We start from the raw sequence: 27,427 nt of genomic DNA, 5'->3' as shown, positions 1-27,427 counted from the left end.
CTGCATAGCAGGCGAGGTAGTTAACATCTCGCCACGCTAGGGGCAGGGATAATGACACGTGCGACTTGTGTGTGACGTCAGTCAATAGAACACAGAACGCAGCGTCACCGAGTCACCTTTACGCGACTCGACTTCGTTGGCCCGCCACGGCTTGCGCGGTGGGAAAGCGAACCCCTGTGCTTCCTGAGCCACGCTGCCACGGCTCGGGTGTGTGAGTGGGAAAGAGAGGCACAAGTTCGTGCTCGGGTTTCACACGCGCGCGCGCGCGCAACGATAACGCCCTCCGCCTTGCGATGTCTTTGTCGCAGCTGAACCTGGTGTCGAGCGCCACTCTGGCCAAGAGCACCCCCGAGTCTCCGTCCCAGGGCATGCTGCCTCACCCGGCCAGCACCCCGACCGCCACGTCCGTCATCACGGCGCTCCCGCCGGGCCCCCCCGTGCTGCACGCGCCCGGCCTGCACGCCATGGGCCCCATTCGCCGGCGCCACTCGGACAAGTACAACCTGCCCGTGTCATCAGGTGAGAGCGCTTCTGTTGCTGCTGCACCACTGATGATTATCCTGCAGATTTTAGTGGTGGCGGTGATGATGATGCTGGTGGTTGTGGTTGCGCAAGCAAAGCCAGCAACGGTTACGACGATCCCCAACGATGGCGGTAGCCGTGGCAGCGGTTGGCGACATTGACAGCTGCTTGTGGAAAAATATCTCCCGTCGCCTCCGGACCCCGCCCTGTGCCCGGCTCCACCAGAGCTACCCCGGCGCCTCTCCCGATTTCGCCGGTGCCTCGTTCCCGAACGCGCTAGCGCGGGAGACCCAGACAGGTGCGAACGCGTGAAGGCCTCTTTCCACTCCCCCACCCCACCATCATCACTTGCAAATGAACCCCACCACACTTAACCTCGATACCACCGGAGCTGTTGGCCCGCCACTCACGCCGCCTAGACGCGCTTGCCGACGGGAGCTCCGTGGAGGGCCGCGATAAAAACGCTCGTCCATCCGCGGGAGCCAAGAGGGAGAGATATTAAAAGACAAGGCTGAACGCAACCGTTGGAGCTGATTTTCCCTGGCACTGACGTAGCATTTTGTTGGAGAGCACCAAATGTCGATGCGTACAAAAGAAAAGATGACTTGTGTGTGTGTGTACATATGCAAACTCTTTTCACTGTGGTGCTCCAACCATTGCACCGCACAACCGGACTGCCGTATGTATGTATGGTGGTGAACTCCTGTCGCGCCGTACGTAGCCAACCATTTTAATCGGAGGTGCGGTGGAAGGACAACAAACTAAACAGAAAAATAACTTCTGAAGATTACACAAAGAGGTACGAATCCCTGTTCGTGTCTCCGCTGTGTTCGTGTGCGACTGCGTGTGCGACTGCGTGTGCGTGGTCGCTCAGCGGTTGTCGCTGTGCAACGTCATCGGCACAGGGCGACCTGAAGGCAACAAACGATGAAGTCCCTCACAGTTGGACCCTGACGCAGTGGACAATGCATTCTAATCAGAGCTGCGGAAACCTCAAATCCAAACTCCCCATCCGTTTTGCTTCATGAAACGCGTTGGCATGAATGTTGTTACCAAGCATCTATTAATGCCAGCACGGCACGCTTTGGTGGTGGTGCAACAAACATCCCTGCTCGGCCGCCTTTGTCTCCCTCGTGCTCTCATGCTCCACGCACCGCAGCCGGCACTCACTTAAAGCTGAGTGAACTTCAAGGAAGTGTACGATAGGTTCCAATACCACTTGCCGTTGCCGTGGAACCTAGGTCCTGCCGGGCTCTCGCAGTCGGGGGCGATGCTGCTACCTGTGTAATCCAAATGGAGTCATTTGCAGGTTAATTTTGTTAGCATCGGTATAAGGCACATTATTGATTTTATTAATGGTTGGCAATCGAAATTAGATAGCCTCATTCGTAGTGCAGATCGCTAAGCGCTGCACCACCACACCCCATATACATCATACCCCTTATAATCCGTATATGCCGAAGACGAAGATCCCTCAGATAGCTTGAAGAGACTGTTTGGACAAGTGCAGTTAGCAAGCACCTGTGAAGGCCGGCACGGCACGCGAGAGTGTGTGTGGGCGTGCGTACAGCCCGGGTGTCAATCCACTGCTGGGTGAGGGCCTCCCCAATGCCGTTGCGGGCGGTGAGGGTTTTTTGAGCATACTTCACCGCTCTTGTGGGTGTGGGTTGGCAGAGAGGGGGAGTGCAGGAGACACGGTGGATGTTGCTGCACTGCCCTCTACTGCCCACGGCACCTCCTGCAGCTGCCCTTTGTGTGCCTGGTGGTTGCCCATCCAAGCACTACACAGGCTCAACGCTGCTTAGCTTCCGAGGTCTGACTCGATCTCGGGGTGTGGGGAGGTGTGGGGACAGATCTGTGAAAAAGAGCTTCATAGCTCAGCGGATTTCTCCAGGATAAATGAAGATTCGGATTCTGAGATGATTTTGCAAGATTCGAAAGGTGTAGTAACCACGGGGAATAATTGTTTCGGCCGATGTGTTGGTAATGGCACCATATCACATCAGTCACAAATGCCAATGCGTTAATATTCATGCCTAGGTTGCCCTCGCTCTATGCGGTAGATGCGTTCCAAAAAAAGCGAAAGAGCACAGGGAGACAGCTGTCTGCCGAGTAACACACAGAGCACACACACGGTACACACACAATACACACACATTACACACACAATACACACACTGTGCACACACAATACACACACTGTGCACACAGTACACACACAAGGTACACACACGGTACACACACAGTGCACACAATACACACAGTACACACACAATACACAGTGCACACACAATACACACAGTACACACACAATACACACAGTACACACACAGTGCACACACAATACACAGTGCACACACAATACACACACAGTACACACACAGTGCACACACAGGGTACACACACGGTACACACACAGTAAACACACAGTAAACACACAATACATACAGTACACACACAATACACACACAGTGCACACACAATACACACACTGTGCACACAGTACACACACAGTGCACACACAGGGTACACACACGGTACACACACAGTAAACACACAGTAAACACACAATACACACAGTACACACACAATACACACACAGTACACACACAATACACACACAGTGCACAGAATACACAGTGCACACACAATACACACACTGTGCACACAGTACACACACAGTGCACACACAATACACACACAGTACACACACAGTGCACACACAATACACACACGGTACACACACAGTACACACACTACACACACAGTAAACACACAATACACACAGTACACACACAGTGCACACAGTACACACACGGTACACACACAGTGCACACACAATACACACAGTACACACACGGTACACACATAGTGCACACAATACACACAGTGCACACACAATACACACAGTACACACACAATACACACAGTACACACACGGTACACACACAGTGCACACAATACACACAGTACACACACAATACACAGTGCACACACAATACACACACAGTACACACACAGTGCACACACAGGGTACACACACGGTACACACACAGTAAACACACAGTACACACACGGTACACACACTGTGCACACAATACACACACAGTAAACACACAATACACACAGTACACACACGGTACACACATAGTGCACACACAATACACACAGTGCACACACAATACACACAGTACACACACGGTACACACATAGTGCACACACAATACACACACAGTAAACACACAATACACACAGTACACACACGGTACACGCACGATGTTGTCCCACGTCCGACCGCGTAGCCGCACGCGAGAGAATTCAAAGCGCATAACAGTGTGACTTTAGCGTCGGACCAGGGTTCGCGCCAACCGATCCGGCATCGGTCCGAAGAAGACCACCGTACAAAAGAGCAAACATCGCGCAAACAACGAGCGAGCCCTCGCTCGCTCGCTCGCGTCAACCCTCCAAGCCGCCTTGAGACGTAATCTGTTCACCGTTTCGAGCTCTCGCTCCGAGACGAACGAACGAACGAACGGCGGCGGCGGCGAGCCGCGGCCACGGCGATCGGTTTTAACCGCCCCGTGTCGCGCACGAAGGCGCCCGCGATCGGTTCCGCTGCCCTCGGCACCGCAAAGCCAAGAGGGGCTGGAGGGGCGCCACCTCCGATGTGGCCCTGTCGGCTGCGCCAACGTGCGCGCGAACGCGCGTGCCGAACAACGTGCCCGCACGCTCGCTCGTATTTATTTGCGCTAATTAGGCGCAATTGTAAACACCGTGTCACATTACGTTGCGTTGCAATTAGGCATTTGAAATGATAACGTGCCGTTTGTATGTTTTTTCGTAAAAAAAAAAATGATCTTGAACGAAAACACGTGCTGTTGTCATTGTTTACCGTGTCGGTGTAAGATTTGCCTTGTTCACGCATAAATGCATACATATATATTAAGCATTTGCTACGAATTGATGCGTATATTCTGTGGAAGGATTTTTTTTTTTTACTGAAAATGCACAGTTCTAAACCAATGGTTAATTTAAATGGGATTCATACTGTTTAAAAATGTGTAGTGATTTAAAACAAAATGTAATCTCGATCGTCATCATATAATTGCATTTTCCATCATAATCATGACGATCATAGAATGGCTATTACTGCGATCATAAGATATATTGGTGAGAAAAATGAATAAAACATGGAAACTTAACATTTAATGGAACCATAAATGAATTCTCATAATCAACGTCTGTTACCATGTTGATCATCAAGACATACTTTTAAATTCATCGTCTTCAACATCATTAATAAAATACAATGGATATCATCGCCACCATCAATATCATCTTGGCATACAATGGATCTCACCGTCACCATCATCATCATCATCTTTACATACAATGGATTTCATCATCACCATCACCTTTACACACAATAGGTCTCGTCGTTACGACCCATCATCACGGAACTTGAGACAAGCACCGCGGTTCCTGCCCGCGCGCAAAAACTGTTCTCCTGTGCCCTGTGTGCTCAGCCACGGTTTCTGTGTGTACAATTGGGATGGTGTTTCGCAGCCACGCTGCATGTGATTGTCGCAACAGAGCTCGCACAGAACCAGGAGTTCTACCAGAATGCCGAGGTCCGGCCGCCCTTCACGTACGCGTCCCTAATCAGGCAGGTGCGTATCGCCCGCATATGCAAATTTTGCTCTTTGAAACGCGTTTGTGGGTAAAAGCAGACACTTAAAAACAATGAGTTGTGATGGCTCGCTCTATCCGGGCCTTCTCAAATGCACTCGGGTCATTACGGGCGCCGTTATTAAGTGCGAGTCTGCCTCCCCGGAATCTAATAATGAGACAGTGATTATGAATTTTTGATGTGCCCTTTACGTTCGTGCGATGTTGAGCGCCGTGGCGAAGGCGTTGAGAGGTAAAAACGCGGCACACGCGCGGCGCGCCTGCCTCTCCCTTCTCGCCTCGCTCTTCCCTCCTCCTCCTCCTCCTCCTCCCTATTCCTCCTCTACCTCCTCCTACCGCCTCCCCCTCCCGCCCCCGTCTTTCCACAGGCCATCGTAGAATCTCCGGACAAGCAGCTCACCCTCAATGAGATCTACAACTGGTTCACCCGGAGATTTGCGTACTTCCGGCACAACGCCGCCACGTGGAAGGTAGCACGCACACACGTCCCAAAGCGTTCGCCTCGGGCCCTCACGCAAAAGAGGGCTCCTCCGATTAGCACGGTTGGCTACGTACGGCGCGAAAGAAGTTCAACGTACGTACGTACGGCCCCGCAGCGGGGACTACGGACGGTGGGATAAGGGGCTCCCACGTGGCATTCTGCCCTGGGCCTCCGGGGATCTCTGGGTGGCCTTGCTGATGAGAAGAGAAGTGTAGAGGGTTTGCCGCAAATTGGTGATACTACGCTTTAAGGTCCACCATAATCGTACCGTCCAATTAGAAATATACCGTGAATATCTTTGCTCATTTTTTAAATTCATGTTTATTTTATGTACTGCCAAATTGCTTTATGAAATAACAAAAATGAACGTTCGCAATGATACAGTAATTAAAGTTTTTTTTTTATCACTATTACCCATTAAAGTGGTGCTTTGTCATGCAGATTTCTGGATGGCCTGACAGCATGAGCTTATGTGCTTTAGATTTCGAAGTTGCAATGGTTGGAAGACCTACGGATTATGATGATGTGTGGACTGCAGTTGGGTAACTCTGAAGTGATCTTTATTCACACTGGATGTACTGTACATCAAAGCAAAGAAGCAAAAGGATAAAAAATGCGAAATGCACTCGGAAGCTTAAGGGAAACTTATTTCGCGAAAATGGGCAACTCGGTATTTTATTTATTTTAATATCACATTGCGTTGTGAAGAATGATCGCGCGACATGACTCAAAGGCGGCGGTGGTTGGGGGGGGGGGTTAGTGGACCGTGCAAAGATTATCTCTGTGACAGACCTGGTGTCGATGGTGGCGGGAGCAGAGATCTGTTTGCGGGAGGCAGTATAGCAAGCCGGTTGCCGGCCTGTCCTCGTGGATCTTTGAGAGCTAGTCCGGCAACCCTCACTGCCTTGTGAGTGTCTCGGGAGAGTCAATGGCTAAGGGAGTAAACCCCTACAGAAAATCAGGAGTGGGGTCCCTTAAGCGGTTTTGTGATGAACAGCGGCACATTCCCGGCAGCCCCTGCAGCCAAACTGGTACTAAACATCGTGCTACGCACTCCTTTGGACCTCACCAGCAAGGCCGAGGGGGGGATCCTGACGCATGGGCAACCCGGGATTTCCAGAGTAACCTACCCGGGCTTTGCGCCAAGAAGAGGTGCAAAAATGGGGAGAGAACACTCCTCGGCCACCTAATCGTGGCCAAGAAACATGGATGGCAGCAGTCACGGGTTATAAGCTCATTTTGGATTGGCGTAAAAAATGAGCGCCACGAGTTGCCATCGTCGGTGGGAGGGGTCATTGCACCCCAATGGATAGCTACCGCCCCCACCTCAAGCTGGGCAGCCCCCGGCCAATAAGGTGCTTTCCTGCCACGGCTCACCTGCTGCAATGGGTGCTTGGGGCTTATGGTTCTTCACCAGACAAGTGGGCTGCAACACCTGCACCAGACAAAAGCAAAACAAATGGAAAGAAGGTACCAGCCCTTAATATTGCAAGCTGGAATGTACGCACAATGTGTTCTGGACTCTCCGAAGATCTATTGCAGATTGAGGACATCCGCAAGACTGTTGTTATTGACAGGGAGTTGGCGAGACTCCATGTCGATATTGCAGCGCTGCAGGAGACCCGGCTTGCTGGCAGTGGCTCACTACGAGAGAGTGACTACACTTTCTACTGGCAAGTAAAACAGCATAACGAACCAAAGGAACACGGTATTGGGTTCGCCGTCAAAAACACTCCTTGGCATGATAGAACCACCAACCGCAGGCTCCAAGCGGATTCTGCTCATGAGACTGCTCACTGCTTCTGGCCAAGTAAACATTCTACTCACCTCCGAAGACTCATGACCAGTTCTATGAAGAAACCCACAATATTATTCGCAAAATCCATAGCTCTAAGCACATGTTTCTGTTGGGAGACTTCAATTCAAGGGTTGGGGCTGACCACAATGCGTGGCACGCATGCCTTGGCTATCAGGCCATCGGAAAGATGAATGCCAGTGGCCAAAGACTACTAGAGCTCTGCTCATACCACAATCTCTGTATCACAAACTCATTCTTTCTTACAAAACCATGCCATAAAGTATCATGGAGACATCCAAGGTCTCTTAATTGGCACCAACTGGACCTCGTCATCACCCAACGAGCCCTCCTCAACTCGGAACTCATCACACACAGCTACCGCAGTGCAGTCTGTGACACCAATCACTCGCTGGTATCTTGCAAGGTCAGACTACTCCCCAAAAGATACACCGCCTCAAACACAAGCGCTATCTACGCATCAACTCTGCCAAGACCTCCCTCCCACAGTTCACTCAATCATTCCAACACAGCCTTGAGCAGTCCCTACACGACACACCAGATGGAAGAGTGGAGACAAAGTGGGCGTACATCAGAGACGCCATCTTCAATGTAGCCATCAATACCTTCGGCAAGCAGACAAGGCAGAACACAGTTTGAGGAACACCTAGCGATATTGGAGCCCATCCTCCAAGCCAAGCACATGGCGCTCCTGAAGTATAAGCAAGTCTCAATTACAGGATCATCAAGGGCTCTGATAGATGCCCACAGTGCAGCTCAAACGACCGCCAGACGCTGCGCCAACAACTACTGGCTGAACCTCAGCAGTAGGATCCAACTCGCCTCTGACAATGGTAATATCCGTGCCATGTATGAAGGCATCAAGCCAGCCTATGGTTCATACATCAAGAGGACTGCCCCCCTGAAATCCAGCACAGGGGCCATCATCACTGATAAACAAGAGAAAATTGCCAGGTTGACAATGTTCCAGCCTTGAAGGAACTTGACAACACCATCAACTCACTAGCCAGCGGAAAGTCCCTGGGACAGGACGGCATCACACCTGAGGTACTGAAATGTGTGAAACCCGCCATCCTCACAAAACTCCATGAACTTCTCTGCCAGTGCTGGTAAGAAGGAGCAATGCCTCAAGACATGAGAGACTCCAACATCATCACCCTATATAAAAACAAGGGTAGCCGTGGGGATTGCAAGAACTACCGCGACATTCTCCCTGCTGAGCATCGTGGGGAAAACCTTTGCGCGTGTGATCCTCAGCAAGTTACAGATACTAGCTGATAGGACGTATCCTGAGGCTCAGTGTGGCTTCAGAGCAGGAAGGTCCACGATTGACATGCTCTTTTCCTTGCGTCAGCTACAGGAGAAATGTCGAGAACAGAGAAAGCCCCTGTACTTGGCATTAATTGATCTTATAAAGGCCTTTGACCTCATCAGTAAGGGAGGCTTCTTCAAACTCCTCAAAGTGATTGGCTGTCCACCGAAGTTGCTGCCAGTCATCTCCTCTTTCCATGACAATATGAAAAGAACAATACAGCACAGCGGCACCACCTCAGAGGAATTTTCCATACTCAGCGGTGTAAAGCAGGGGTGCGTGCTTGCCCCAACACTGTTTGGCATATTTTTCTCACTTATTCTCACACATGCCTTTGGGACAGTACAAGAGGGAGTCTTTCTTCATACAAGATCTGATGGCAAACTCTTCAACCTTGGCCGTCTCAGATCCAAAACCAAAGTCCGCAAAGTTCTCATCAGAGAACTCCTATTTGCTGATGATGCTACGCTGACAGCTCACACAGAACAAAGTCTGCAGACACTCATCGACCACCTTGCCAATGCCTGCAACAACTTTGGCCTGACAATCAGTCTGAAAAAGACCAATGTCATGGGCCAGGATGTCAGAGACACCTCTTCCATAAACATTAGCAGCTACACCCTGGAAGCCGTTCAAGACTTCACCTACTTGGGTTCTACCATCACCTACAATTTATCCCTTGTCACAGAGGTTGACCATAAGAGTGTGGGAGAACAAATCCCTAACGCTCAACACCAAAGTACAGGTGTACCGGGCCTGTGTCCTTAGCACCCTCCTCTATGGGTCTAAATCCTGGACAACATATGCCCATCAAGAACATCGACTAAACACATTCCACCTCCAATGTCTCAGGGGCATCCTCGGTATCATATGGCGAGATCGCATTCCCAACACCTCAGTCCTCAACTTGGCCAATGCCTGAGATGGCTTGGACGCGTGCGCCGCATGCAGGATGGCAGAATACCCAAGGATGTCTTGTTTGGCGAGCTGGCATAAGGCACACGGGCCACTGATCGCCCAGTCCTGCGCTTCAAAGATGTCTGTAAACGGGACATGAAGAGCTGCGACATCAACCCAGGTGACTGGGAGAAAAGTGCCTGCGACCGACTCAGCTGGCAGCAGGCTGTGAAAACAGGAATCAGGAGAGGCTAGGAGAAAAGACACTGCTTGCAGACCAAGAGGGAGCGACGTAAAGAAAAAGCAATAAATACCTCTAGATCTGCCACCGCATTCACTTGCAATTGCTGTGGCAAGGATTGTCACTCAAGGATTGGCCTACTAAGTCATTCTAGGCGCTACAAAACCAACAGCTGACTTCGTAAGGCACAAAAGAATTGTCTCTCGAGACACACAGGCCTATTGATGAGTCCGGCAACACGTTTCTCCGCTTACATCGCTCTTGGAATTGGCCAGGCCATCCCAAGTGGGATGCGTCTTGAAAACGATTCTCGAGATGTGGTGGTGAGCGCAAGTAAGCCTCGTCGTTCTTACACTTTCGCCCTCCCTGTTCACACGGAGGAATTTCACTGAGAGCCGTACGTGCGACGATGCTCCGAGACTGAATAAGTGGCACGTTTCCTACGTGATTTATGAATGTGTATTTGTGTAAGTGACGCTAGTGTGCAACTTGTGTGCAATAAAAATAACAGTGCACCACGCATTTGCAGGGCCGTGATGATTTCCGGGCGGGTGAAATGTTGGATTTACATCTTGTTTTTATTTCCCAGTGCGTAAGTAATTCCCTTTGTATTTATCTCTTTTCCCAGACTTATAAACTAGTCTGACTTAGTGTACACATGGCAGCTCCCACTGATGTGCTTACATTCTGCCGCAGAATCACAGCCGATTGAAAATAAACAAAGCGTAATGACCAAGGGGGCTTGCTTTGTAGTCGTAAGGCATTCTTGTTGCTGGATGGCAATGTTCAATTCAACCTTTCACTCGCTTGAAGATTAAAATACATTGCTAATAATTGGGATGTGGGGATGGAGGGTGGATATTGGTGGTGCAGTGTTACAGTGGCTAGCATGCTGCGCTATGAACTCAACAATTCGAGTTTGATTCCCAGCCACGACTATTATCAGTGATGAGCTTATATCAGCACCGTATTGCCTCAACCCAGTCTCGAGATGCTTTATTCCAGAGGCAACTGCTTGGGATGTTTAGGCACTGCCTTGTTGAGGATATTTGTATGCACAGGTGACTCAACAAACCTTCTTGCTGTACTACCCCATGACCCTGTTGGTGATTGTTTCACATATGTGATGGTCCCTTTGTGATCCATTACCCCAGCCTCCAAAGCATCGGATTACAGACACGTGCCACGCCACACGTATTTGTTCTAAGAGGTAAATGTGCGGCCCTGTAAATTATTATTTACGCCACTGCTGACGGAAGGACTTCCACCGAAGGGAGCTCTAGAGAGCTCCTCTAGGGGGGAGCTCTAGAGAGCTCCCCCCTAGAGGATATTTGGCCTACTCTTCCAAACTGGCCAGGAGTCTTGGAAGAAGTGGGAGTACCAACAGTTTACCCCACCACACGTGATCTGCCGATCGACTTGACTATGGTGTAACCATGTATGCACCTCGTATGAAGTTAACTCCATAAGATTGTCCTTTTCAAGGGGTCTCGGGTGCCGGGTTAACCTCAACACCTCAGTGGCAGCGATAAGTTCCGATACGTTCACGGCATGACCACACAGTGGAGGCAAGGCAGCACAGTGGTTGAATCACACGGCTCATAATCTGAAGGTTCTGAGTTTCAATCCCAGTCAGGGTTCAACTTTGGCCATTATCTCTCTGCCCCAAAGGTCACAACCGTTGCCACTGTTTCGGAGAGTCTGGCACCCACCATAGGAATGCAGAATTTCTTCCACTGGCTCAGTGTTGCCAATTTAGAGTAGCGCTGCCCCAAGCTCACTTGCTTATGGAGTCATCATACTACATCGTCGTCATCATCATCATCAGCCATGGTCAATCCACTGCTGGATGAAGGTCTCTCCAAGAATGGAGACATATACTATCATAGAATGACAATACCCTTATTACAAAATGTGTGAATGGTATTGTCACTTATCGTAATCTTGTTATTATCACCACTACACTAGTTTTCACAGGAAGGCCTCAATGAGTCTCAAGGCTCATTTTCAGGAGGCTCCTGCCAAGTTTTCACAGTGTGGCGAGGGGGTGTGGCCGCTGTGTGCGATCCCAACTGAGTTTTTTTATCGTTCAAATTTTAGCATTGGGATATTTACCCAGATAACCCTGGGGAACCCCACGCAGAACAGAGGGAGATCACACAGAGAGAGCAGCCCGTGTCGAGAATCGAACCCGGGTCCTTGTTGCAATGCCGCACGAGTATTGCCACTGCCGCCCGCATTTCACATTCACGGGATGGGAAATTCTTACACTATAAATATGCAATTACTATATACTGCTTATTACATACATATAGAAAAAAAGAAATTGGGGAAGAAATTAAATTGAAATGATTCTGAATATCGCGACATATTATTAATATCGTCTTTAATTAAGCTGTTGCCTTCTTTCTCCACTTTTGCGTCAAACTCTTGAGCGAGGCTTGCACGCACATCCACCCCCCGTTCCATTGCACCGCTGCCTCATTGTCAAACTGCTTTTACCCTCTAACGCCACCGCAAAGCGCTTTCATTCGGTGGCACTCTTTAGCACAACATTTTCCCGAGACTTCATCGCCGCTGCCGCCGCCACCACCGCCACCACCGCTCATTAAACAAAGCTGGTGACCTCCGGGCCGGTGTATTTCCACCGAAAGCCTTTCAAAACATCTATTGGCGATTAAATGCCGGTAAGCATTCTCATTATCACTGTTTGCACTTCACGCTTATTCTTAAATGTCAACAGCAAAGGACCTGACAGTGCTCGCATCGGCCGCGTGTGCACGCGTGTGTGTGTATGCGTATGCATGCGTGTACGTGCGTGTACGTGCGTGTGTACGTGTGTATGCGTGCAAGCGCGTGTGTGTGCAAACGCGCGTGTGTACGTGCGTGTACGGTGCGCGCCTGTACGTGTGTACACGCACGTGTGTGTGTATATGCGCGTGCGTGCGTGTGTGTGCACGCGTGCTTGTACGCGTGCGTGTCCATTCCTACACGAATGAATTCACAAGCCCGGGTGCCCAAATTGCAATTCTCCAAGCTCATTTTCGCTTTTCCATCAAGCTCTCCGCTTCAGGAGGGGGGAACAGCAGAAATAATTCTTTATGCTTCACTGTGACACGTCCCTAATTTGGTGCAATTAATAGCACAGTGCTGCTTGGAGGCTGGGAGGTTTCTGACACTGTAATTACACCTTAAGTGTTAGATCGCTGCGCCGACCACATTAGTTGAGAGTGATGGCTCCTCAGCCCTCATAAGCAGCTTCCTAATTAAGGGCAGCCAAGCTATCCTTGTTCTTAAGGAGGCAGCATAAGTCTGGCCCGGTTTATACGTAATATATACAGTCTTGGAAGGAACTTAACCCTTTAATTCACCTGCACACACCTGCTTTAGATGTATGGGGGCGGGGGGGGTGGTGGTACTTTGTGCGGTGGCACTGAAATGAACATTTCCCAAATTCCTAAATTTAGATCGCCCTCAATGTTGATATGTGTCCTTCGTGACTGCTGCGCGTACGATTGAGTATCCGTGCGTGCGTGTGTGTTTATAATGCAGCATATGGCATAAGTGATCCTGGTTATCGAATATAGTGGTTGTCACTGCCATTTGACGATCCCAGCGACCCGCGTTGCATTCTTGACCACAGATAACGCTCCGAATGGCCCATCGGTAATGAGAATTTGGCTTGGGCCTCCCCTACGGCAGCTCATCATAAAATGAGCATCCGGTGAAGTGGGGTGCGGTCATCAACGGGTGCCGCCAGGGAGACGAAGGCAGCCGTGTACGCGCGGCTCTTACCCGCACCACCACCACCACCAGCAGCAGCAGCAGCAACATCCTGTGCTGTGACAACCTTAACAGGGCGTTCCTCACTGCGCTTGCCCCATTATTCTCAAACGGCGTAATGGGAGATGGATGCCTTTGTTGGTGCCGCTGCTGCGCAGGTGTGACGCGGTGTCCGGGACGCGGTCAGCCCGGCGGCCTCGTGGGCCACGGCCGTCTCTCGAGTCGGGATGCGATGCCGGCCGCACCACGTTGAACCTCGCGCCGTCATTTTTAACTTCCGGCATAATTTTAATTTCTGAAACGCTGCCAGCCCTTTAAACGCTTTTGGGCAATTATAGGTGGAGCCACGGGAGGGAGGAGTGGGTGAGGGACACAAAAAATCTAATAATTAAACGGCATGTGCCGGAGCTCGGATGATTGCCCCCATGGGGGTGTGGGGGTGGATCAGGAGAGAGGAATTTGTCAGGATGTGAGCGCTCGGGAAGGAAGGGGATGTGAAGTGGGGTCGAGGGAGGGTGGAGGGGGTGTCAAGGGAGACAAACAATACGAGGTGTGGTCTCATCCCGGCTTCAACTATCCGAGCCGCGTTCCTGCTCGCGCTTCGTCAAGGCGACGAGGATGAGGGGCCTTCCGTTCCCTCGCCCCCCTCCGATTGGCACGGTTGGCTTATGAAAGAAGTTCGACGTTGTCGCCGGGCCTCCCGGGGTCAGGATTTGTGCCTCCGCCGCACCGCACGACTCACACCGACAGAGCGGCGGGAGCCTGCGGAGCAGTGACGTGGAGGAGATGATGCGCGACGCAAAATTCAATGCAGATCTTAAAACCACGAAATAAAATGCCACGAAAAACAAGGGTGAGACTTGTATAACCAGTGCAGAGGATGATGATGGCGAAGATGATAATGATTGATGATACGATACGATGCAGTTTTGATTTCGCCAGGTTATTAGTGCACTTGGTGTTTGTGCTCTTGGACCAAGTCTTATCGTGCAAGGTTCTCACACGGGCGCTACGTTTCACAGATGGGTGTAGTCTGCACTAGTTTCGCAAGAGCAGGCAATGTTGCCTCCATGGCTTTACCTAATTTGGTCAATTTCCGAGTAATATTAAAATTTGGCATATATTTATTGTGATGTCAGCACAGTTCTTTTCAGTCACGGGAATCGTTAATGTCCATAATAGAGGTTTTTTTGGGTTAGATTGCATAAACAGCCAATTAGTAAGGTGTGTCACTTAACAAAACATACCAATTCGTTACTCGTGTAATGAGCTACTTCCGCGACATGTCGTGTAGAGGGTACTTATTCACACACGGGCACAACACAGGCCAACCTTCTCTTCTCATTCTGAGTACAACACTTAGATGTTAGCGTTTCTACTGGCTACACACACACGGCTGATCACACGGCGCGGTTCCACCCGTCAACTCTCGGCTCCGCAGCTGGCTGGCGACGTGCCGGGAAAGGCGATGGAGAGAGATGACGGCGAGCAGCGAATCAGTCCGGACCCGGGACTCCACACACGAACCCCGAGCCCCGGTCCGCCCCCGCTTCTATCTCCCTAGGCGCGGCTAGGCTCCGCCTCCGGCCTCGCCCTCTCGTGGAAGCTTCGAGCTGGTTCCCGGAGCATCTCGGCCAACCCCGCCCATTACCTTTGCCCCAGATACTGCTCCCTTTCAGATTGGATGTTGTTTTAGCGGTGCCCGTACCCATGCTTCCCTTTTCTAGCCAGCAGGTGTCATCATGTCATTACACTAGTACAGCACACCGGTGTGTTGGACAGTAAACCCACAACATTTACAATTCGAGTATGATGTTTCGCAGGTAATTTCAACCAGTGTAACACGAAGGCTTTCGCGACCAATCTGAATTACAACCAGCCTCATAAGGCAACAGCCAAAATTAATGTAAAAAAAAATAAACATACAGTGCGTATTTTTTGGGCTAATACACACCGCAGTATTTAATATACACCGCAGTATTTAATACACACCGCAGTATTTAATACACACCGCAGTATTTAATACACACCGCAGTATTTAATACATACCGCAGTATTTAATACACACCGCAGTATTTAATACACACCGCAGTATTTAATACACACTGCAGTATTTAATACACACCGCAGTATTAACCAGGGCACACTGGACTCGAACCACGAACCTCTGCCACAAGCGGCCATGTCACTGGCCTGCATCTTAAGACACTCTGCGAATCGAGCAGGTGTGAAGATCTTTTTGTTTTACTTACACCCTTATCTACAGCCGGGAATGATGGGCAGAATTCTAGACATTGCAGAGGGAAACGAAAAGGCATTAAGCACAAAGTGCCGTAACAAGGACCCTCAAGAGAAAGAGCTATCTGCAGAGCCTTGAGCCTAGGATCAGGGTCGCAACAGGAGGATAGGGTTGTCTCCTGTCCTGGTTTTACGAGGATTGTCCTCTTTTTTTGTCCAGGTAGCTGTCCTAGATTATCTGCAGGTCTTCACCGGGATGTTAGAAGTGTGTCGGCTGCGTAATAATGCCCTGCTCAAGACAGTGCATCCACAATGTAGGTCTCTTCCTCTCCCCGTTTTGTGAGATATTCGTGACGGTGACGGGGCCCAGCGCTCGCACGTTCACCGTCTGCTGCAGAGGTTCACCGTTGGAATCCAGCAGGCCGCCCTGCTTAACACTGCGGTGTAATAGCTAAAAATACTACGCAACCGTTCGCTTCACCGTTCAACGTTAAAGATCCTGCGATGTAATCCACAAGAGTAAACGATCAACTTGTTTTTTTTTACCAGGTAAGGCCCACTGAGCTGTGTGGCTCTTTTTCAGAAACGACCTGGCAACAAATAATAGCTCAACGAAGTTGGCTTGTCACGTGGAAATGTATAGCAGCCAAATACTCCAAACGTGTGGTGATTCTAAATGTGGAGGGGAAAAACCGGAGGACCCGGAGAAAAATCCATGCCATCACAGAGAGAACACGCAAACTTCAAATATACAGCAGGTGCAGGGTCGGTATCAAACCCACAACCTCCTGCATTACAGGCGAGGGAGTTAACATCTCGCCACCGTGGAGGCCATTACGTGCTGGCGTCGCGGTACCAATTTGCCAAATTCGAAAAAGTGACCTGCAAATCGGTCAACTGGGATTATTCTCAGCGGCAATCATCGCCGCCCACTGGCAGACCGATGCCCCCCGGTTGTCACTTTTGCAAATGGAGACCCAATCCTGGTCTCTTGAGTTCTCATCACCTGGTTCACAAAGTAAACTTGAAACATTCTCCTTGTTCTGATGTCTTCCCACGGTTTTGCATCTCAGAGGTGGCAACCGTGAGTGTGGGCAGACAGAGAAGTGTAGTTGATTTAGGATTCGATTGGAGAGCCGGTGAGTAGACCTAAATAAAATACCTGCTGATTTCTGGTAATTCACACTTAAAAAATTGGGGCCATATGAATCGTTCAACTTAACAATGATAATGAAATCGGCTCGTGCGTCAGTGCTTTGCGGATTATTACATCGATGTCTCAGAGAGGCCTTCTTCCAGTCATGGGATTGATCATGGCCGATGTTGATTTGGAGGGAAAAAAAGCCCCACGAATTACATTTCCATAATTTACATTTTTACTACGCTGGTAAAATCATGTGACGATTCCACGTAATGCATTTTTCCTGGAAACTTTTACATTTTAAGAATGTGCGCTTATTAAAGGGTATATTTTATATGGTTGAGGCAGGAGTGAAGGAAGAAGAAGAAAAAAGCCCCACCTTTTTTATGATTTACTAAGGGCCTGCCTTGTGAAATCATTGTTCACGCTTTGCCATATCAAATCGCGTTCTTCTTTCATGCTGTCCAGGTGAAAATGTCAGCAGTAATGCAAACGACGTCCCTTCCCCAATTCGGCACATAACTCATTTCATATGTGAATCATGTAAGATAAACAGTACATTACTTCAAGCCTATTTTCACCTCCATTGTTATCATTATTTGCATAAACGCCCTGCTGTCAATGCCGATAAGGCTGGCGACATTGTTTTGGGGGGCGGGGTGGAGTTACGGGACGTCTTATTTTATTCATTTCTCTCGAGTTAAGGAGGAAGAAGGCCTCAATCGCGGGTGGAACGCGTTCGGGAATTGCGCTTCTGCTTTCCACCGGCGTCACGCGACCGTCGCGCGTTCCCCGGACGGCCACGCCGTCCCTGCGATGCGGCGCTGTTGCTGCGGGCTACGGCCGTGGCTCGCCGTGCGGCCCGCACTTGGCGGTACAGAAAGTAGGGCGACTGACATCACTCAAACGGGTGAGCGAAGTTAGTCGTCCGGTTTTTCCCCTCCACATTTGGAAGCAACACGCGTTCAGAGTGTGTTTGGCTGCTACATATGTCCACGTGATAAGCCACGTCGTTTAGCTATCATTGGTGGCCAGGTCGCTTCTGAAAAAGAGCAACTTAGCTCAGTGGGCCGTACCTGGTAAAATAAAAGTTTAGTTTGGTTCATGGTGGGCTGGGGAAGCGCGTGACGTGGGACGGGGTGACGGCCGATGGTCGAGAACAATAACGGACGCGCGCAGAGGAGATGGAGCAAAGAGATAGGCTGAGTGACCAACTTGTGCATACCAGGTGTTATAGGTGAACGCCTGCAAGGGGGGCTGGGAGGCACTGGGGGGAGTCACCTCCGATAAGGGCGGAAATGGGAAAACAAATTGGAGGTCATAAAACTCCCAAACCATCCCAATGAACATTCCACAATTAAGGAATTTAATCTGGACGTCGCGTGTTTTAGGACTCATCGTGGCACGCCTCAGAACAATTCAATCGCGTGCTGCGTTTTCATGAAGCCCGACCCACGCACACGTTGGCGGAATTCACAAGCTGTTGACAACGACGGCACGCAACGAGGCGTTCACGCAGGGGTCTGTGACCATAATAATTACGTAGTACATTCGGTATTTGCGCTTGTCATTTACGTAGCGCGGTCACAAATGAAGGCGCTGCCGTGTTTCACAGACATGGTCGGCAGCAGTTTCACAACAGGGGGCGGTGTTGCTGACGTGTGAGTGGCAAACTTGTGCAATCTCAATTGAGTGATTTTAAAATTTGGCAAAATTTCATCCATGATGACACTGACACATAATGACCTACTCTTAAAGAATTACGTCTCGGGGACCTTTTGATGTCGACTGTGAAGCAGATGGCGCACAGTGTACGGTTTAATGCACCCGCAGGGTTAACCAGGGGACCTGACAGATTCGAACCACAAATCTCTGCAACGAGCGGCTGACACACTACAGCTGGCCCATGCCACCGCCCCAATCATCCCTGCGAAATTTAAAAAAGCACAGTGTAAACTAAAAAAAAACATTTTTATTTTACCAGGTAAGGCCCTCTGAACTATGTAGCTCCTTTTCAGAAGCAACCTGGCCACAAATGATCACTCAACGAAGTGGCTTATCACGTGGATATTTATAGCAGCCAAATACTCTAAACGTGTGATGGTGATTCTAAATGTGAAGGGAAAAACCTGAGGACCCGGAGAAATAGCCACGCGACCAGGGGGAGAGATACATGCAAACTCCAAATATACAGGCGTCGAACCCACGAGCTCCTGCATACCAGGCGAGTTAGTTAACATCTCGCCACCGCGGTGCCACACCACCTGCTTGAGTCCCACCAGGGGCATCGGTGTGGACAGATTGAAGTGAATATCTTGGGCGGGTGTCAACGCGAGTTTATATATTTGTTTATTTTGCATTACAGTCTTCGTTAGGTTACTCATTAGATATCTGTATTCTTTGACAGTGATAGACTTGACTCTCAACCAAAGGAGGGGGTGGGACCGGATGTCTGCGTGGAAACACGCCCCGAATCAGAATATATCTTCATTTTCGTTCCTTTATAAAGTGGAGTCTGGCAGGATGGCAAGCCTCGTGGCGACCGTCCTTGCCGGGAATCATGATGCCCGCTGAGTTTCAGGTGTCAACTGAGTGCTTGGGAAACCTTGCAGCCACAGCAGAGGAGCATGTGCTTGACTCCTTGCTGTGAAGAGGCAATGCAGGCTTTTAAGAGAGAATGTGTCTCTTCTGGACAAATAAAAACAACTGAACGCAATCGTTCATAACACTGATCCTACAGAGGAAAACATACATATGTTAAAAACTTAATTTTCATCATGGTTTAAAAGGTCACAAAGATATCATAGGTCGTGTTGATGCCAGTGTCCCGTCTTCATATAAGAGAGATCAATGGTAATTTCCTGAAATGTTGCCTATTCTATTTAGTTTCTCTTTAGAGCAGCACTTTGGTTGCGAGATGTTAACTACCTCACTTGGTATACAGGAGGTCGTGGGTTCGAGCCTGACCCTGACGCCTGCTGTATATTTGGAGTTTGAATGTTCTCCCCGTGGTCACGTGGATTTTTCTGTGGGTCTTCCGATTTTTCCCTCCACATTTAGAAATATGCGTTTAGATTATTTGGTTGGGATACATTTCCACATGATAAGCCACTTCATTGAGCTATCATTTGTGGCCAGGTCGCTTCTGAAAAAGAGCTACATAGCTCAGTGGGCCTTACCTGGTAAAATAAAAAAAAATAGTTTAGTTTATTGACATGTGTAGGTTCATTCATGGCGGTGGTTATTTTGTACCGAATTTCACCTCGCATTGTTTTCCCTACGCCTCTTTACCCCCGAGGCTCCCACGCGAAACAGAGAGTGTCTCCCAAGGCCCCCCTCGTCTGGTTGAAATAAATTATATTGCCTCTCATCAAATCGCAGAGGTTTCCATTCATGACCGGTGATGTATCATTCAGTCTCTGAAAGTACATTATATTAAGATGGTAATTTCACAAATTGCATCGCTAATTGGCAATCAAGTATGTAAATGTTTTAAGAAATTAACCACATCGTTAGTGGTCGATCCAGCCAAGCATCTCTCCGAAATCGTTAAAATTAATACGACGTCACTGGTAGATCAGCGGTTTGTTGGATTGTGCGGAGGGACATGTGGCTCTCCATGGTAATATGGAATTTTCACTTTTGGTTCAGAGGTGCCAATGTTCTCCAGGGCCAAGTCTTCTGGCCACATTTTGGCTCCGTGAATCTCGAGGCCCGGCCACACCACTTGCATATGCAATAACGCGAGTGGCCGTGAGCTGACTCTCATTTGCATGGGGCTCGTCACCAGGAGAAGCCTCAGGCAAGCAGATCAATCAAGTCACTCACACCCAGGTCAGACGCAATAACCACTCAGCCTCACTCGTATATATATATTTCTTTATTTATTTCCTTGTTAGACTTTTGCTTGCAGCCAAGGGGTAACTTGACATATGCAAATGATTGCGGGAAAGGTGGCACGGTGTGTTTGAGTGCTGCCGTTGAATGGCACGCAGACACTGTACGTGTCATCGCGTGCATCGTGTGGCATTAGGAGAAGGAGGGCCATGCAGTGGTTGGTGGTGGCTTTGGGGGGGGAGGGGTGGGGTGTGGTGGGGGAGGTAGTCGAAGAGAAAAGGTTTGCTGCAATCTTTGTGAACGTCGCTTCGCCCCCCCCACCAGCCCCCCCCCCACCAGCTCCCCCCACTCATCTCTGCACCACCCCCACTGCTCCATCCCCCATCAAAGCAGCCTACACAGGTTGTAAGTGGCATATTGAAAGGTTTCATGAAATATTATATGCAAATGAATATCCTTGAGCTATTGAAGCAAGGTCAGCGTCTGGTTTCTCTCCCAGGTCAGACGCTAAGCCGCGCATGGTATATTGCTTATGACGCTAAGCCTGGCCCGCAGTCCAGATTACAAGCTCTTATCAACGGTTAAGCACTGTAATCCCCAGACAGGTCATTTTGGCAAGCTGAGCAGATCAAAGATGGACACCCCCCCCCCCCCCCAAGTCTGCGTCGTTACCATGCGAGGCCAGATACACGGCAGCAGCGGCGGCGTCGCGCTGGGAAGATGCGGTGTGGTGGGTGGAGCGTGCGGTGGGAAGATGCGGTGTGGTGGGTGGAGCGTGCGCTGGGAAGATGCGGTGTGGCCCGGGGAGCGTCGCGCTGGGAAGATGCGGTGTGGCGGGTGGAGCGTGCGGTAGGAAGATGCGGTGTGGTGGGTGAGCGTGCGGTGGGAAGATGCGGTGTGGTGGGTGGAGCGTGCGGTAGGAAGATGCGGTGTGGCGGGTGGAGCGTGCGGTGGGAAGATGCGGTGTGGTGGGTGGAGCGTGCGGTAGGAAGATGCGGTGTGGTGGGTGAGCGTGCGGTGGGAAGATGCGGTGTGGTGGGTGGAGCGTGCGCTGGGAAGATGCGGTGTGGTGGGTGGAGCGTGCGCTGGGAAGATGCGGTGTGTCGGGGGGAGCATGCGGTGGGAAGATGCGGTGTGGTGGGTGGAGCATGCGGTAGGAAGATGCGGTGTGGCGGGTGGAGCGTGCGGTGGGAAGATGCGGTGTGTCGGGGGGAGCATGCGGTGGGAAGATGCGGTGTGGTGGGTGAGCGTGCGGTAGGAAGATGCGGTGTGGCCCGGGGAGCGTGCGCTGGGAAGATGCGGTGTGGCGGGTCGAGCGTGCGGTGGGAAGATGCGGTGTGGTGGGGGGAGCGTGCGCTGGGAAGGGAAGGAGCCCGTTTTGACGAAGGTGTTCGTGAGATAAGGAGACAACGCCGTGCGTCTGCCATCCCCCCCCCCGCCGCTTCTTGCTCTCTCGCGCGCAGAATTCCTCGCGCCCAGCGCTGCTTTGTCGAGCACGAAGTTTGACGATTTGTTCGGGTTGTTCCCAGATTTAAAAAAATAAATATCACATCCTTCAGATAGCCAAGGGCTTCGATATTGCGGTCGACTAATTAATGCCGGTAACAGACGGATGGATCGGTTGTAAAAACGTAATGGATTTATAATTTGCAGAGCGTAACGGAGTTGCTGAATCTGAATCACACAGTTGCTAAATCTATCGAAAAAACCTCGCAAAACTGTCGTTTGGTTCCAAATATTGTCGCGTTCCAGCAGCATATAGAACGTTTGTCAATACGCACATTTAATGGTAAATACTGCAGCTATTCCAGTGATACCTCAGCTGGCCAGAGAGAATTCCAATTAATACATCTTGAAAGGCGTCAACGAGAGAAGAACGATGATGGGCCTCATCAGAAGGAGAGAGAGGAACTGGGATGGACGCGTCCTTTAGAGGGGACGCTTTAATGATGATAAACGCTCTTCCTTCCGATATTAGGGAGTCACTGGAGCCAATTTTAGATTGAAAACTAATTTATTCAGAAGGGATTTTTGCGTTTAGTTTGTTGTCCTTTCCCCCACACCCCCGATTAGCGCAGTTGGCTATGTATGGTGCGAAAGAAGTTGGACGTTTATGCATCCATACAATGTAGAAGGGAAGGGAAGAGAATGAGAGGAAGGCCAGGGATTGTGATGCTGGGGGAGCTGAGGAAGAGGGGGCGATTTCGGGAATGAAGACGAGGGCAGAGGACAGGAGGGGAGGTGGAGGATGGAGACTTTGGCAGCCAAGGGCCTGCCGTGAAGGCCCGAGCACCCGAGAAGAAACTTCGGAGTCACGTGGAATGATTTTGCCTTTTCGTTCCTGTAGCGCTCATAGCGAATGGCAAGGTAAATACGCAGCCCTGCAATGCCTTGCTTACGCCACCGCTGGCAGAAGGGCCTCGACTAAAGGGAAATGTGGAGAGGCCAGACATCGTGAAAGAGGTGGAATACTCAAACTTTACCCCACCACGCGTGACCTGTTGATTGACTAACTGCAATGAACCCACTTATAATGCCGGGTGCGCAGAGGCGGTGCGTGTGTTGGGGGTGGGGGTGGGGGGGGGGTCCGAGGGGAGGCGGTTAAGAAACCCGCACCGTTCCAACTGCTGTGCCACCGGGCCGTGCCATTGGGATCCCCAAGCGGTCATGCTCTTCTCATTAATTCCTATATCACAAAATTGAATCACTCCCGAGGCAATCAAGAATCTGAAGCATTTAATTATTTATTATCGCGGATTGAACAGCTGTGAGATTCACAAATGCATTTGTTGTGGAGGCTGATAAATAATACGGCCGACTGCAGGGGCTATTTTTATGTAAATGGTATTATTGTGCAACTCATGTTTGTATTTTACTCGATGTTGAAGGGTTTCTATCGCCCAACTTTTTTTTAAAACCTGTGCCAGTTTACATTGTCTGCATTTATTCATCTTTTAATTTATTTTTTCATTATATCGTTACGTGTATTGTTTTTCGGTGACATACCCACACCACCTTCTTCCTTTGACGGTGGTGGTGGGGAGTGTTGTCACTCTCTTTGTATCGTCAGGGGCCACACGTCAGGGGCCGTGCTAAAGGCCACCAGGGGGACCGCCAGTGGCCTGTGGGGGCCTTGCGATGAAGAACGCCGTCCTAGATGGCTCTCCAGCTGATTCTAAAATAAACCGTCTTCCCTACCTCGTTATACAAAGACAAAAAACCCCGTATAGCCTTAACATTCTGTTGGGGCAAGTGCTGATAGCGAGCACCCATTCAGGCCAGGACGGTACATGAGGGGGTGGATGGCCAGCACCACGCTCGTCCGCCTTTATCTCCCCAGTGGCGATGTTGACACACCAAACCAGGTACTCATTTGAGGCTTAGTCGACCTTGGAGTGGCCCAGGGCAGATTGCGATATTTGGGATCGAACTCAGGTCGCCGGATTCGCAGCTCGTGGGCAGGTGTTGGGCGGTGTTTGGTAGCTTGTCACTTCGCAGCATTGTGAGGGATGGCGGTGTATTGACAAAGACCGAGTGTGATGATGACGACGATGGCTTTGACGATCGTAGTATTATGGCTGTACCGCGGCAACCGCCGGCAGGAGCGTGTGGTGGACGCGTGCCCAGCGGTGGTGGCGCTTGCCTTGCAGAACGCCGTGCGCCACAACCTGAGCCTGCACAAGTGCTTCGTGCGAGTGGAGAACGTGAAGGGCGCCGTGTGGACCGTGGACGAGATGGAGTTTCAGAAGCGACGGCCGCAGAAAATGACCGGGTAAGTGGGGGGCGCAGCGTCACTGCCCATCATCCCCCCCAGTATCCCACTCACCGGGAGGGGGGTGTCACAGTGGCGAGATGTTAACTACCTCGCCTGGTATGCAGGAGTTTGTGGGTTTCGATCCCGACCCTTGACGCCTGATGCATATTTGGAGTTTGCGTCTCTCTCTCTCCCCGTGGTCGCGTGGATTTTTCTCCGGGTCCTCCGGTTTTTCCCTCCACATTTAGAATCCACATCACGCGTTTAGAGTATTTGGCCGCTATACAGTCCACATGGTCAGACATTTCTTTGGGCTATCATTTGTGAAAGCCAGGTCGCTTCTAGAAAAGCTTAAAAAGACCTATAGAGCTCAGTGGGGCCTTACCTGGCAGAAGGACCTCAACAAGGAGGGAGCTCGAGAGGGACCTCAAGCGCCTATGTTTGGCCTACTCTTCCACGATGGCCAAATGTCTTGGGAAGATGTGGGGAGTGCCCACAGTTTACCCCACTGCACGCTACCTGCCGAGAGGCCAAGTGTGGAGTGCACTGCTGGGTGGGCAGGGTCAGTGGCAATGTGGAAGCCTCGACAAATAGGAATCGAGGAAGTCCTCGAGCCTGGACATGGTCCTGCAATAAATTGCGGCAGAGAGGTGATGGTACGGAGGGCTGGGGGAACGCGGCTCTCAACAATTGGAGCAGTGGAGAAGAAGGAGCGATCAATCGCTAGAGCAGAGGAGACTAGAGTGAGATGAGAGGGGAGAGGCAGGACAGTGAGTGGAGGGGAGTAGAGTGAGATGAGAGGGGAGAGGCAGGAGAGTGCGTGGAGGGGAGTAGAGTGAGATGAGAGGGAGAGGCAGGAGAGTGAGTGGAGGGGAGTGGAGTGAGGGGAGTAGAGTGAGATGAGAGGGGAGAGGTATGTAGGGGTGTGTCTATGGAGGATCTTGGAAGACGGTGAGAGTGGCGATGTAGAAGTTGTCTGACCGAGCGAGTCATTCATCTATTTTGTGTAGCTTTTGCGCGAATGGTGACAGCGACTTTTGTCACTGCATCGCGCGCTTTCAGATGCCATTCTGCGGCCGTCTGGAACACTCTTCCGATATTAGGAAACCACTGGAGCTATGCGCGTTCAAATATATATTTAAAACGAATTTCTTTCGAGTTGCTTTTTGTGTTTAGTTTGCTGTCGTTCCCACGCACCTCCGATTTACTGCTGTTGGCTGCGTATAGGAACAAAGAAGATCAACGTACATCAATATAAAAGACCAACTTAATGAAAGAATCCTGATAAATGAGAGACACACACAGAACGGCGCTGTAACGAAGGGCGAAGAGCATGCATGTGTTTATGTGTATACAATGTGATTGGGATCGGTCGTTGTTGCAGTTTGCGCATTGCTCCTACGAACCTGGCGACCAAGGTTCGATCCCCGATCACAGCCAACACCAGTGATGATTATTTGAACTGGTCCTGGGCCTCCCCTAGGTCAACTCAACCTCGAACGAGTAACTGCTGCGATGTGTGAACATCGCCACTAGGGAGACAAAGGCGTGGTGTTTTGGCTACCCACCCGTCCCTCGCGTGCCGTGCCGGCCTTCATAGGTGCTGCTCGCTAACAAAACTTGCCCCAACAGTCCGTTAAGACTACATGGGGGGATCGTTGTCTTTGTACACAACGCCAATTCCTGCGGGACACCTGATGATGACTGTTTGTGTTGCAGTCGAAACGTCGTGAGAATTTTATTGTTTTACATATATATTTTATTGTTTCCCTTCAACGTGACTTTACCGAAAGAACCAAGAATATGAATCACTGCAGTCACGAAAGCTTTAAATCGAAATTTAACTGCCTAAACACTTAAGAAAGAATACAGAAAATTTTACGTTTTCCCCGAATACGTCTTTGTACTTAAATTTGCTCATGGAATCTATATACAATCTATGACACCGGCTAAACGTATACAACCGTGCGATGCACGCGTTACTGATATTCAATCGTATTCGATTTAAAACCACCCCGATGAAATGCGTCTTATTTCCACGTGTGCGCATCCACATTGCATTTATGTTTGTGTGGGTGTGGGAGCGGCGGTGTGGCGCTACAACACCCACTGCACCGATCTCCACTCGCCCCGGTACAATTCCTGTCCGTAATCAACAACACGTGCGTCGCTTGGCATCTGAACCTGGCCAGTACCTCCCATCGAGTCGACTCGGCTTAACATTGATGCTCCCTGACGCGTATTGACATCAGCACTGGGGGGAGACAAAGGTGGCTCGGGGCGCACGGTGCCAGCCACACCGGGCCACACGCCTGAGCCCGCGGCGGTCTTTGTCGCGGCTAAGACGAGCGCGCTCGTTCACGTGGGTGCTTCGCACCGTGTTTGTTCACACGCGGTGCAGTTTATTTATTCCCCGGATGATTCCTATGCTCTCGCGGAGCTCTGGGTGTTTATTAACAAGGCAATTCGTGGGTGTCCCGAGAGCGTGTTCCCACTTAATTTCGTACAGCCGCGTATTAATATTTCTGCAATCAAAATCAATTGCTCGAGCGAGTGTCGGATTACTTCCAGGGACGGGCCGCCAACGGCACGCGGCCCCTGAGCGCGCGTCGCTCGGCTCTCAATGCGCGCCTTTTACCCCCCCCCACCCAGCTCCCCTGCCCCCCCTCGTTCCCCGGCACACACACGCAGGCACACACACACGTACGTGCGTGCG

At 50.5% G+C, this 27,427-nt stretch overlaps 1 protein-coding gene across 15 annotated transcripts in view; it reads left to right on the top strand.

The window, feature by feature from the left end:
- Window positions 1-27,427, top strand: part of LOC116949418 (forkhead box protein P1-like) — a 432,818-nt gene that overhangs the window by 369,304 nt on the left and 36,087 nt on the right. For 14 of the 15 annotated variants that reach the window (XM_076072004.1, XM_076072003.1, XM_076072007.1 and 11 more), the window contains 4 exons: window positions 309-519; window positions 5,089-5,192; window positions 5,580-5,681; window positions 24,608-24,729. In XM_076072004.1, coding sequence (XP_075928119.1) covers window positions 309-519; window positions 5,089-5,192; window positions 5,580-5,681; window positions 24,608-24,729 — 539 coding nt within the window. The remainder of the gene's footprint in view (window positions 1-308; window positions 520-5,088; window positions 5,193-5,579; window positions 5,682-24,607; window positions 24,730-27,427) is intronic. The other variant, XM_076072018.1, reaches the window with a different exon arrangement.

This window comes from Petromyzon marinus, chromosome 36 (assembly GCF_048934315.1).
Source record: "Petromyzon marinus isolate PM22_M1 ecotype Great Lakes invasive population chromosome 36, UKy_Petmar_22M1.pri1.0, whole genome shotgun sequence".
Lineage (NCBI taxonomy): Eukaryota > Metazoa > Chordata > Hyperoartia > Petromyzontiformes > Petromyzontidae > Petromyzon > Petromyzon marinus.
The sequence above is the reverse complement of the archived record's forward strand: the minus strand, read 5'-3'. Positions and strand labels throughout refer to the sequence as shown.